Raw genomic sequence first — 13,062 nt, forward strand, 5'->3', positions numbered from 1 at the left:
GGAACATTCCTTCTCAGCATCCCTTGCAAGATCATCATCCCTATCATGTTCCCTTTTCCCATCCATCCCTTTATTTTCTTGCCATATTTGCTCTTAATATGCACATTAACTTTTACAAGTTCAGTGATCATTTTGATGCAGATGACTTAGAAATAAATCTATATACTGAGCTGAATCTCTCCTGATTTCCAGTCCCACATAACCAATAGCCTGCTATGTATCTCTACAATATTGCCTAATGGCATCTCAAACCCAACATACCCAAATGGTATGTCTTTTCCTCCAAGACACCCCTCTTCATAACTACCCTATTGCTTTCCAAGGCACCACTCTCCTTGGAGTTACCTAGATTCATAAGCCTGGAATCATCCTTGATTTCACTTTTGCTTACCTCCCATTCTAACCAGTTGCTAAGTCTTGTAGACTCTACCTCCAGAAACACCACTCACATCAACCCCCTCCTATCCATTCATGTGGCTGCCATTACCACCTCTCTTCTGGACTACTGCAAAAGCCTTTAAGTAGGCCCCCCACCCAATGCCTGCTTCTCCCCCCTCTAATTTATGAGTGCCATGCTGATATTCCCAAGCACATATCTGACTAGGTCACCACCTCCATAAAGAAACTGAAGAGGCTTTCTATCCCTTCCTCCACTCAGCATTTAAAAGTGCTTTGTAATTTGGCGCCAACCTATCCTTCTGGTCTGATTCTACCTTCCTCCCCCTCACATGTTCTATGTTCTAGTCAGACCAGCCTTCTTGGACATAATATTCTCTCTCCTGCCTTCATGCCTTTGCACAGGTCACCTCTTGCTCATTCTCTACCTCTTAAAACACCTAGCTTCCCTCAATGATCAGCTCAAGCATTCCCTTCCACATTAGCCCAATAGGACTTTCTAGATCACCCTAGGGATTAGTTTTCTCCATCCTGCCTCACTGTATCTACCTTACATAGTAATTATGTATATATTGATCTGTGAATGTGTTGTTTTCCCTAGTGGAGTTTAAGCTCCTTGAGGGCAGAGGCTGTTTTATTTTTGCTTGCACAGTGCCAGATGTATTGTAGGTGTTTAAAAAATGCTTGTTGAACTGAACTAATGGGGAATGAATAGAAGGAAGACCATTCCAGGCCTTAGTGAACAAAGTGAGGTAGCACATGGCAGGTGAGTTTAGGGAATACCAGTAGTTCGGTTTAGCTCCTGGAATATGGAGTGTGTGAAGGGGAGGATTACACTGAAAGGGCTGAAGCCAGATTAAAGTGCTTTAAGTATCAGGTTGAAGAGATAGTGCTCTATCTTACAGGCAGCAAGGAGTGGGAAGTGGAACCCAAGTGCCAATGGTATGGCTTCAGGGTCCCAAAAAACCAGATGGATTTCAGTGATGTCTGGACCTGTGCACATCTGGTGATTCAACAGCCTACCCTGAAGAGCCTGGCCCATGAAACAGAATACTTTCATCTTCTCTAAGAATAATAATTGATGTAAATCAAACCTGGCATTTTGTTTCAAACTGAAGCATGTGGATATGAGTAAGAAATGTGTGAAAACATGAAGCTAATATTCATAATTACTTAAAATGATAAAAAAAAAAAAACTTGGGGGAAAAAAACAGCTTTAGTACGCCACATGATCACCAACCAACTGTGAAAAAACATACTCCAAATCATTATTTGTACAGTGCCTAATGTACCCAGAGTGAAAGCATGTGGCTCATTAGTTATGAAGTAGTCTATATCCTACATGTGTTCCATGAAACACATGAATCAAGGCTTCCTGAGCACAACAGTCACGTGATACTTTTTAATATGTACTGATGATCACCAGGCATCACACATCAAGTTAGTTACTCTTTGGTAAAGGCTCCTTCCTGGCCACATTCATCATTAGACTTCACACACCTTGGCAATATGAATGTGCATTTCATAAAATTGTGTTTTTATCTAGAAGAGACCTCAGGGTCTCTTATTTTAAAGAAATTTAAAAAGAAAACTGAGGCTCCAGAGAGGTACAGGGACAAGTCCACACAGGGAATAAGGGAGCAGGGACTCCAACCCAAGTCCAACTTTCTTACAACAAATAACAATAATCTTACCACTGCACCATCCTTGGTTCTTCATGATAATTCCCACAAGTACCATACTTGAGAGAATGTGATCTCAGAGGCTAATTACCACAACTCCCACCCAATCTGTGAGTGCTTCAATATTGAGATTTTTTTTTTTTTAAAACCACAGTGCCTAGCTCTGTATGGTGGGGAAATGTCCTTCAAAAGTGGCAAACTGTAGCAAACCTTGTTAATTCACACTGTACACTTAGGAATTTGTAATAACGTGAACAGGGCCTTAGAACAGATTCCTGATCTAAGTCAATTTTCTCTAAATTAAATAGTGGCAAGATTATGGGGAGGTGGCAATATTCAAAACACTTGAAAATAAAGTACCATTTATATGCAAATAATTGACATGCTAATTAGATCTCACATCTACACAACTATTCATTAAAATAGGTTGACTGGGGACCAGCCAAGAAGTCAGCTAACAAGTAACCTCTGCTCCCTCCACTGCTCTGTATTCTCTCAGGCTATCAGCCAGGTTTTGGCTTTCCTGGATTTGCTTGCCTTTTTGCCCCTACAGTTAGCCATTCTCATTTCTGAATCCACTGTCCTCCCCCATCCTGCAATCCTCAGCTCTGGGTCACCCCCATCAGCCATCTCTGCTTCTACTCCTAAGCCGCACTAGGAAGTCATGACACCGCAATGACTCAGTCTACAACAAGCCCATGCCAACCTTCACCGGGTCCTCACTGTTGAGAGCCGTCCTTGCATTCATCTTGATCCACTCTGGCTCATACTTTCCCCCACAGTGGTTCCAAATTCTTTCCCTTCAAATTCCCTCCTCCCTGCTCATCCTTTCCCTGTTCCCCTAGCCCCACCAAAGACAAGGACTTTATGTCCTGCCACCACCTCAGACTCTGCAGGTCAAAGTGGAACTCCTCATTCTACTTTCCTGGAAAGACTGAGATCACCACCTCCTCCACACTCCAATAATTCCTTGCCCTCACCCACCCATTCACTCTTTCCCTCTGGTCTCAAAGGACACCAGAGCCCTCATTTTTTTGTAGTTTTCATCCTATTCCCTCCTACCTCATCTGGCATTTGCCATATTAATCACACCTTCTGCCCCCCTTATCTTTAATCCCGATTTACTGACTTAAGTATTCTCTTGCCACTGGACCCCAATGATTGCAGGAAAGACCCCTTTGCAAAGCTTTGCTTCCTTCGATCCAATTGACCAGCAAGTCAAGTCATCGCCCTAGTGATGCCACTGGTCTTCGACAAAGAAGGACGAACAACATCTGCATGCCAGCATGCTCAGGTCTCTCCTAACCTTAAAACAGCAGCTAGCATTTATATAAATATTTACGTATTTATACAGGTTTGCATTGCTTTAAGGTTTTCAAAATGCTACATATAGATTATTAGAGGAAATTTGGTGTCATAGTAGGCAAAGAGCTGTATTCCGGGGCAGAAAGACCAGAGTTCAAATCTCACCTCAGAACTTACTAGTTGTGTGATCCTGGTCAAATCACTAAACCTCTGTCAGTCTCAATTTCTTCATCTGTAAAATGGGGATAATAATAGCACCTCCTTACCAGGGCTCTTGTGACCATCAGCTGAGGTAAGACATAGAGTGCTTTGAAAACTTTAAAGGGCAATATAAATTCTAGCTATCATAATTTAATAGTCATTATTCTTAAGCTTCACAACAACCCTGTGAGGTAGGTGCCATTATTCTCTCCATTTTACAGATGAGGCCACTGTGGCTGAGGAAGGTTAAATACTTGCCCAGGGTCATACAGCTAGGAAGTATCTGAGGCAGGATTTGTATTCAGTTCTTCCTGATTCCAAAACCAAAACTTTACCTACTGAGTCAGAGTTCTTTTATGCCTACCACCCCCTTAAGTTATCATCTATTTCTCCTTTACATTTCTACTAAATTTCCTTTTCTTTTAGCCCTTTTTTTAAAGCATATCTTTATTTACTTTGTGAACTATTTCTCAATTGCATGCAAAAAGTCTTTTTAATACTCGTTACTATTAAATTTCTAGAAAGAGAATTCTGTAGTCACTGCCTCCAATTAATCACCCGGCTGAAAGCTAGTTTCATCCCTGTCATTATACTAAAATGGCTTTCTCAAAGGCTTAAGGTCACCCCTTTTCTCAGTATTCCTTGACCATTTTTCCCCATCACGTGCCAGTGCTGACCAGCCCTGCTTGGCTCCTGCCTTCATCTCTCAGCATCTATTCTCCTCCTAATTATCTGACCCTCCTTCTCAATTTTATTTATCCTTTCTTCCATTCTCTGGCCTCCCAGAAAACTTGATTTTTCTGCTCTCTCCTCTATTTTTCCTTGGCAAACACATCCATTCCCATACCCTCTATAAAGATGACTTTCAAATCTACCTATGGAAGCCCAACCTTTACCCTCCCAGTCAAGTCCATGTTTCCAGTGCCTGCTAGATGCCTCTGTGGGCCCAGTCATCTTTTCAGGGGGACTCCTCACCCCTCTCAAAGCTGCCTCTCCTCACAACTTCTCAGTCTCTTGATAGCTCCATCAGTCTCCCAATTACTTTATTTTCAAATTTTATTCAGAACTTAAGAAATAAAACAAGCATTTCTATAACATAGTAGAATAGGGAGGAAAAAAAAGCCTGGTATTTAGGAACCTCTATAACTTGGATCCATCTACCGCTCCAGCCTTGTTTCAGACAACTCCCCTCCTCAAATTTGACATTCCATCCACTCCAGACTGTTATTGACACAGTCTCCTTCTGTGGTGCTGCTCTGTACCTGGAAGGGTCTTTCTCCTCATCTCTGAGAATCCTTATTTTCCTGCAAGGGAAAAATTCAATGCCCTTCCCTCTAGGAAGCTTTCCCTGATACTTCTACATGTTTCTGCTCTCTCTTCTTCCTGGATTTTCCTTCTAATATGTATGTGTGTGCACATGCACATATACATGCATGTATATTATGCACATATGTGATATACACACACATATACATGTATGCATATGTCTATAATGTACTATACATGTTCTCCTTAGTAAAACATGTATGTTCCTTGGGTGCAAGTGACTATTTAGTTTTGGCCTTTAGCACAGGGCTTTGCATACAACAGGCACTTAAATTCTTGTTGACTTGAATCCTCAATTAGTCCAAACTGGTAAAGTTTCATTCATTTTGAAATTAAAAGGATCTGCATTAATTTCAGCAACAACCCCAGGAAATGAAGCTAATCTGGTATATATATACACACACATACTCACACACACACATACATATAGGATGATCTTTTTTAAATGAGGAAAAAAAAGAAACCTAAATTACAAAGACTTTTTTTGGTTCCTGACTTTTTTTGGTCACTTAGCGATGAGTTCATCTGAATGCCAGGGACATTTTCTTTCAGAACAAATTTCCTTTTCAAATCAGATTAACATCTATTTTCTAACGCCATCCTTGTTTCAGAGCAAATTCTGAAATACAAAAGTATCAATTATAGGAAAGCAGTGCACATGAAAGAGAAGAGTGTGAAATAACACCGGAAAAGTAGATGCCAGGTAGAATGTAGGGGTGGGCAACCGAGTATTGCCCAAACTGTCCTGAATCGGATCTTTTTTTAAAGATTACACAATTTTATACCCAAAATAAGCTGGGTATGATGAGCACTACACTTTCAGAATGACACATCTGTTGTTTAAGCAGAGTTATTAATACACTTGATCAAGTGCCTTACCAGCCCCACTGCTGAACGCCTTCTCCTACCTGTATGGTGGTGTTGCCGCCTTCCAGGAGTGCGATGGCAAGCAGAATACTTTCGTGAAAAACTCGGTCACTGGATGCATTCATGATGAGATCGATGACGAGATTGGAAGCCCCTTCTTTGTCCAGATGGCACTGAACATCTGCCAAACTCATCTCGCCTCTGCTCATGGTACTAGATCCTGAACTTCCCCCTGGAAAGGTGGAGCACAATGGGGGTACTGAGGCACTGAACCAGTGCCCAAATCCATTCAACAAAAAATCAGTTTCTTAATATTTGGGACATTTGCTGATATAACAACTACATAAGTGAACTAGACATGAGCTTTTGCAGCAGAAGGGAGCTTTAGAGATCATCTCGATCTAGAGGTCAACCTCTTCTTGTTTCTTTTGTTTTGTTTTGTTTTTTTACAGAGGAGGAAACAGAGGCTTGCCCAAAAAGCTGCCTAGGCATTAGTAGCAGAGTAGGATTTAAAATCACGTGTTCTGACTCCCAAACAAGTATATTTTTCACTGAACCTCTTGTCCCAGGTGACAAAGCATATCTTATAGAGGCATTTACCTGTCAATTGTTTTAATAAGGGGTGTGCTGGAGCTAGCTCCCCACCAGCTGAACAGACTAGATTGTTAAATTTTCAATGTGAGCATTTACACCTTGGACATCAGCAAATGTTACTCTGAGCGTGTCACTTAATCTCTCAGTTTCCCCATCTGTAAAAAGAGGATAATAGTAATGCCTACTAAGGGGATCAAATGAGATCACATATGTACGATGCTATGTAAAATTTAAAAGACAATATATATATGCAAGCTGTCATCATCATCTCAAAGGAACAAGTCATTTTCCTTCTCTGGGCCCCGGTTTCTTCATCTGTAGAATGGGGAGGTTAGACTAGATGATTATGCTTACTTTTATACATATATATTTAATTTTATATGCTATAATACATACATAACTATAAGACATAATTTTATGTGTTATATATATTTACTAATACAAATACACATATTGTTTCACTTAATATGCCAATGTTAGCTCTTTGAGGGCAGGGACTCTTCCTTTTTTGTTACATCCCCAGTGTCTATTATCATGTCTGGCATGCAGTACAGCTTAATAAACGTTGGTCAGATGAGTGATTTCTGAGATCAGGTATAGCTCCAAAATCTGTGATTCAAAAGTGACTCAAGGTCACCATAAAATACTTAAAAATTATTTCTTCTTAAGGAAAGCAAGTGTGTGTGTATAGGTCTGAGTATTGTAGATCCCATGATAATTCTTCATAGATAATTATTTGTTTAATTCTACTGGGTAACAGGAAGGCTTCTTGATGGTGACTGAGAATGTAGTCAAGTCAAGTTGACCAGATTATTCAAATGTCACATGGGAAAGGAACGTAATCGATTAAAGTAAAAGCAATAAACATTTAGTAAATTTTGTTGAACTTATGAGTTTTCTCATTCCATTAGAGAAGAAAAGAGGGCCTTCTTTTGCATGAAGATATTTATAGGCTTTTTTCTTTCTTGACAGGATGTATGCTAAGGAAATAATGAGCTGCTTTAAAAACAAAAAAACAAAAAAACAACCCTTCCCCATATCCCCACACAGCCCAAATTCACCTGTTAAATATTCAATTTGTTATGCAGAAACATGCAGATACAACATGGCAATCCAGAGTCACACATAGCACTAATTAGCCTACCGAACAGCCTACCTCCTCCCCCAGCTTTGCTAGGTCCTCCTGGAGATAGCGGGCCATTGCCAAAGCTTGTAAGGCTCTCTCTTCTTCCTGCAGGTCTGATGTTTCCATAGTAACGGTTGACCAAAATTTGCCTGAGTGCCTCACCCTTAATTCAAACAGGATAATGAAATCAGGTCCTGAATTTAATGTATCACTGAGCAACTAATATTCAAAAGACACAGAGGTACTCAGTCATAACTGGCCTAGTTTTACCAGGCGAAAACATCTCAGGAGCACTTGCAAACTTTCAGGTTAGCTTGTTCGAGATTTTCCAAGCGACAAGACCATATAACCTAAGCAGCAACTTCGGACATTTCCTTTTCCTAATGCTCTTATCAAATAGTACAAAAGACAAAGGCTAAAATTAAAGGTTCATTTACATATAACATTTTTTGGTATGTAGAATGTCATCATTCTTACGTGCTTAAGTGACTTTTAAAGAAAATCTAATGAACATTAAACATCGTTGACATCACTCTAAATTCTCCTCTAATCTTTACCAGCGTACAGAGATATTTCACACCGACATATGCAATGGCTTCCAGAGGTATCGCTATCAGTACACGTCATCAGCATAGGCCACACCTGAGTCCTTTGTCATGGTTTAGGAGGATTCCATCACTTCAACCTACCATAATTTATTTAGCCGTTCTCCTCCTGTTGTGGGCATTCAGGCTGCCTCCAATTTCACACTATTATAAATAGTGCTGTGAACATCATGGTACAAATTATTCTCTCCTGTGGGTTATTTCCTTGGAACATATTCCCCAAAGTGGAAATACCAGGTCAAAGGGTATGAACAATTTTATAGCTTGTTACGTATTGCACAATTGCTTTCCAAAAAGACTGAACCAATTTACTGGGCCACCAGCATTGTAACACAGTGCCTGTTTTAGAGTTCCATCTAACCGCAACTAGAAAAAAATCCCATTTTTAAAGCTGTTCATGCGGTATATTTTCCTGGGGCGGGTGTGTGTGTGTGTGTGTGTGTGTGTGTGTGTGTGTGTGTGTGTGTGTGTGTGTGTGTGTGAATTGAGGTCTCCGATTTCACTGGTATAGGGTACCAATGAGGAAACTCTCTCTACCAAATGTAGATTGACAACTGCTCTGCATCTGGCTCATAGGATAAGTCACTGACATTTAGATAGGTCCAAAATGCAACAAATTGGCTTCCATGTGGAACATGTAAAAATATTGCTCTAGCCAAAGTGGATATTCTCAATGTGTTAACAAGAAGACAGACTATTAAAAAAATGGGGGTTCATGCCTAAACATGTTGGAAGGTGGACACTACATCTTTCTTACAATAGTCTTGTCTTTCAAATATAAGGGAATTACAAACAAAAAACCCCACAACTATAATGAAGTTCTTTGGACGTAAGAATGCCAAAGACACTCCAATCATGGAACATTAACTCTTGCCTCCATCCCTAGTTTAGTAGAGACTTCTTGATTGCCCACTGCTGTTGGCTAAGCCTCCTACTTTAAGCTTACTGACTCCCTACCTCATTTTCCCTATTTCTCTCTTTCCTCCAGTTGCCAATGGTATCCATCGAACTTAAAGTTGGTGAGTTAGCCCGTATTTCAGAGAAGACCGAATCAGTGCCCTCTCCAGAACCTCACAGCCATCTTTTCCAAATATATCAGCAACATTCCCCTCCTTCTTACTCTTTTTACTCAGGGCAAGAAATTTGTTCCACTATTCTACTTATGACCTGTAACCTAAAACTCCATTTCTCTCATGCATCTTCATTATCCCATCTCCACTGGTTCCTTTGCAACTACTGAGGTGTATCTAATCCTAATAAAGACTTCTCTTTACCCTATCCAGCTACTACTCCCTATTCCATCTTTCCCCTCTCCCTTACCGCCAGAGTTCTTGAAAAACACATCAACACATGAATGGCACCATAATCTTATCTTTTTCAAGCCCTTGCAATCTAGTTTATATCCATATCACTCTGAAAAATTTTTAAAAGTTCACCAATATATAATATTCACCAATTATAATAAATATCCAATCCAATAGTCCTTTTTTGACCCTTTCCTTTTCTGAATTGCATATAGGAGGCATTTAGTAACTGTCCACTGCATTGAGTCAACTCAGCAGCATTTGATAAAGCTGACTTCTAAAGATGCCCCTCATCCTAACCTCCATGCCTCTATCAAAAGTGCGAACATCCTCCTAGCCACCCAGAGTTCTGATCTTGACAACCTCTTTGACTCTTTCCTATCCCTATTAATCTAACAAGTTACTGGTGGTTTCTACTTCTTGGGGGGTGGGTGTCAAACTCCACTCTCTCTTCTCCATTCCCAATGTAACCATCTCAGTTTGGGTTCTTGTCTTCTCTCACCTGAAGTCTTTCCTTTACTTCAAATCCCAAATCACGTGCCACTTTCTCTATGATGCCTTCCCCGATCCCCAAGGTGACATTTCTTCCTTCTCAAATGTAAGTATTTTGCCTTGCTCTCCTTTGAGCCAATCAATCCTAGCCTACCACATACCATAATTATGTGTGCTTAATGTCATAATCTCTCTTCCTCTCCCCCTGCCTAAATATACTCCTTGAGGCAAGGAATGGACCCTTTTTTTCATTTTTGCATCTTTACTGCCTAGGAGACACAGCATCTTAAATATTATCGTACCTAATACATGTCTGTTGAATTGGCTGGCCCCTCTTTTTGTGTATTTTCTTCCTCACTGACTTTGAAGGCTTCACATTTTCTAGGTTCTCCCTTGGCTGGCTTCTCATTCTATCCAGACTCTGCAATGTGGATCTCCCCTGAGGTTTTGCCCTTGACCCTCTTTTCTCCTTTGTACACTGATAACCTCCTGCCCCCTTACTGTTTCAACTATCAAGCCTTTATACAGATAACATCTAACTTTTTATTTCCTGCACTGTTTTATTCCCTTAGCTTAAAACTTACATCTCCAACTTTCTATAAGGTTTGAAAAACACAGCAGTACTTTAAGCCTATGTCCAAATGGTGTTTATCATTGTTATCTCTAAATCTGCTTCTCTTTTCTCCGTTTCTTATTTGTTAGTAGGGCTGCATGGAGTATTCGGGGGACTAGCATCTGTGGAGTGAGGGCTTACTGAATCCTTTGTAGGATGCCTCATCCATCGTTAACGTGCAGCTTCACCCAGCTCTCACCTGCGGCTCCGAGAAGTTGCATGTGCAGTAGCTATACCCTGGTAAACCATCTTGACAGAATGGGCTAAACCAGGTTGAGGGTAACTGACACGCTTCAAACCCAAGGGTGAGTTAGGGGAAGGTCTACCCCAAACATGTGACGACTTTCCCTGGCAGAATGACTGGCTTAGAACAATCTGTTCCAATGGCCATGAAGGCAGTGGAAACAGGTATTGTGGAGGCTTAGAGCTCATGGAGGCATCGAAAAGGCCAAGGTCATCCACTTCATCCTTGGCCATTGACAGTCCTCTTGACATTTGTTCTGCCACTGGACTTTGATGACTCAGGAAGAGAAAGTGCGACTGACGACTTTGTGCAACTGTCTCACTTAAATCCAGTTTAGAAGCAAGTCAAGGCAGCGCCCATGATGTCAGAGATACTCTTCAAAAATTAAAGACCAACGTAACCAACTCCCAAGTCCTGTCAAAAGATCTCTGTTTTTATCCTTCCTTTTCTTTTTCCTCACTACCTCTACCCTAACACTGGCACCTCATTACCATTTCACTGTAATATTGCAATACCTTCCTAATAAGTTTTCCAGGCTGCCCTCTCCTCCCTTACCCCCAAACCGTCTTTTACCCAGCTGCCAGACTTCCTGGTGTTCACTGCTTTCTTTGCTCAAAAACCTAATTGGTTCTTCACTAACTACACCATCTTTGCTGTTCTAATGATTTCCCCAACTCTTCTGCCTGGTATTTAGAACTTGCCACAAGTTGGCAGCACCCCATGTTCTCAACCTTGTCTCCTTGCCTCATCCTCTGCCCTCTAGCCAACCAAACCACTGGCCATTTTGTCTCCTGCTGCACTCTTATTCATACTAGGTCTAGGTCTATTGATCTGCATTTTGAAATTCCATCCATATTTTAAAGCCCAGCTTACAACACTTCCTTCCAGGGGCCTTCCTTCACCTCCCAACCAAGCAAGTAAGGATTTTTCCATCCCTTAAACTTCATAAGCCATTTTTTCTTTCTCACCTATAATGCAGTTATTTGGTACTAGAATTGGCTGCATCACATCCCCGCTCCTACATTTCACTCCATGAGGATAGGGTTGTGTCTCATGTACACTGTTCATCTCCCTAGACTCTAGTACAGTGTGCTGCTGTGTATACCCAATAAGAGAAATATTTCTTGAATCACTGTTTTGACAAATCAGCGTGGGATAAGATGCCAGATATCCTTGCATCACACTTTCAATAATGCTGGGCCCTCCAACACTTCTTGCATGTGTCAGGCCCCCCAATCTAAGGGCCATAGTGTATTGTACAGAACTATTTTGGGGCAAGGGAGTAGTATGGCATGAAGTTACCTCTGACAGATCATCAAGAGAGCTAAGTGAGAAGTCTAGCAAGGCAGGAGAGGTGCTGGAAACAGAGTAGGGCCAGAAATAGAACCCCAAGAGTTCTTCTGAAGAGACCTGCAACTGTAACATGACTCAGTAGAATTTCAAGTGACATGTTAACAAGCCCTGAGAAGAAGCCTGGAGATGTGAAGGCAAATATTTGGGAAAATAAAGGGGGTGGACCTGACTTGCCAAGGTTTTCTTAAGCCTTAGGGCTACTTGTGAAAAGTTCACCTGCTGCGCGATTACATGTTGTTATGGCAGAAACTCCACAGGGACGGGCAGGATTTGGAGAGGGGAAAGGAGGTTAGTTTGAATATTTCTGGATCTGTTAAATAAAAGTAAATTCAAGGACTTAAGTCCCCACCTCTCCCCTCCTTCAAAGAAAACTTTCAAGAGTCTGCTAAGAAGCAGCAGACTCCTCTGGGCGGTAAGCAGTGGGGATCAGTAAGCGCATTGTTCTCTAGGAACAAAGAGGCAGCTGCACACTTGCCACCAACACAACGTGTTTCCGGAGTTGTTTTCACAGAAGTGGTGATAGGCAGCATCGATCCATTCTGGCATCTAACTTGGGGACCTAATAGTACTCATTGGTGAGATTACTGGCAAAGTTAGGGATTCCGCCTTTGGCTATGGAACAGGGCTAGGCTTACTTGTCCACATGAGGAATCAATCTATGATCTGGAACTCATTAAGAATTCTCAACTACCCTCTTACCTTCTAAATTAATCGGCTACAAACAACACAAGGAGATTACAAAGGAAGGAAGGAAGGAAGGAAGGAAGGAAGGAAGGAAGGAAGGAAGGAAGGAAGGAAGGAAGGAAGGAAGGAAGGAAGGAAGGGAGGGAGGGAGGGAGGGAGGGAGGAAGGAAGGGAGGGAGGGAGGGAGGGAGGGAGGGAGGGAAGGAGGGAGAGAAGAAGTGTGGGAGACAGATAGACACCAGAACCAGGCCCATGACTACTCAAAAAGAA

At 41.4% G+C, this 13,062-nt stretch overlaps 1 protein-coding gene across 5 annotated transcripts in view; it reads right to left on the reverse strand.

Annotated features, from left to right (window-relative positions):
- The window catches only part of ITPR1 (inositol 1,4,5-trisphosphate receptor type 1), a 384,526-nt gene that overhangs the window by 127,567 nt on the left and 243,897 nt on the right, over positions 1-13,062 (reverse strand). For all 5 annotated transcript variants that reach the window (XM_072598619.1, XM_072598616.1, XM_072598617.1 and 2 more), the window contains 2 exons: positions 7,528-7,660; positions 5,819-6,009 (listed from right to left, as the gene is read on the reverse strand). In XM_072598619.1, coding sequence (XP_072454720.1) covers positions 5,819-6,009; positions 7,528-7,660 — 324 coding nt within the window. The remainder of the gene's footprint in view (positions 1-5,818; positions 6,010-7,527; positions 7,661-13,062) is intronic.

The sequence above is a fragment of the Notamacropus eugenii genome, chromosome 3 (assembly GCF_028372415.1).
Source record: "Notamacropus eugenii isolate mMacEug1 chromosome 3, mMacEug1.pri_v2, whole genome shotgun sequence".
Lineage (NCBI taxonomy): Eukaryota > Metazoa > Chordata > Mammalia > Diprotodontia > Macropodidae > Notamacropus > Notamacropus eugenii.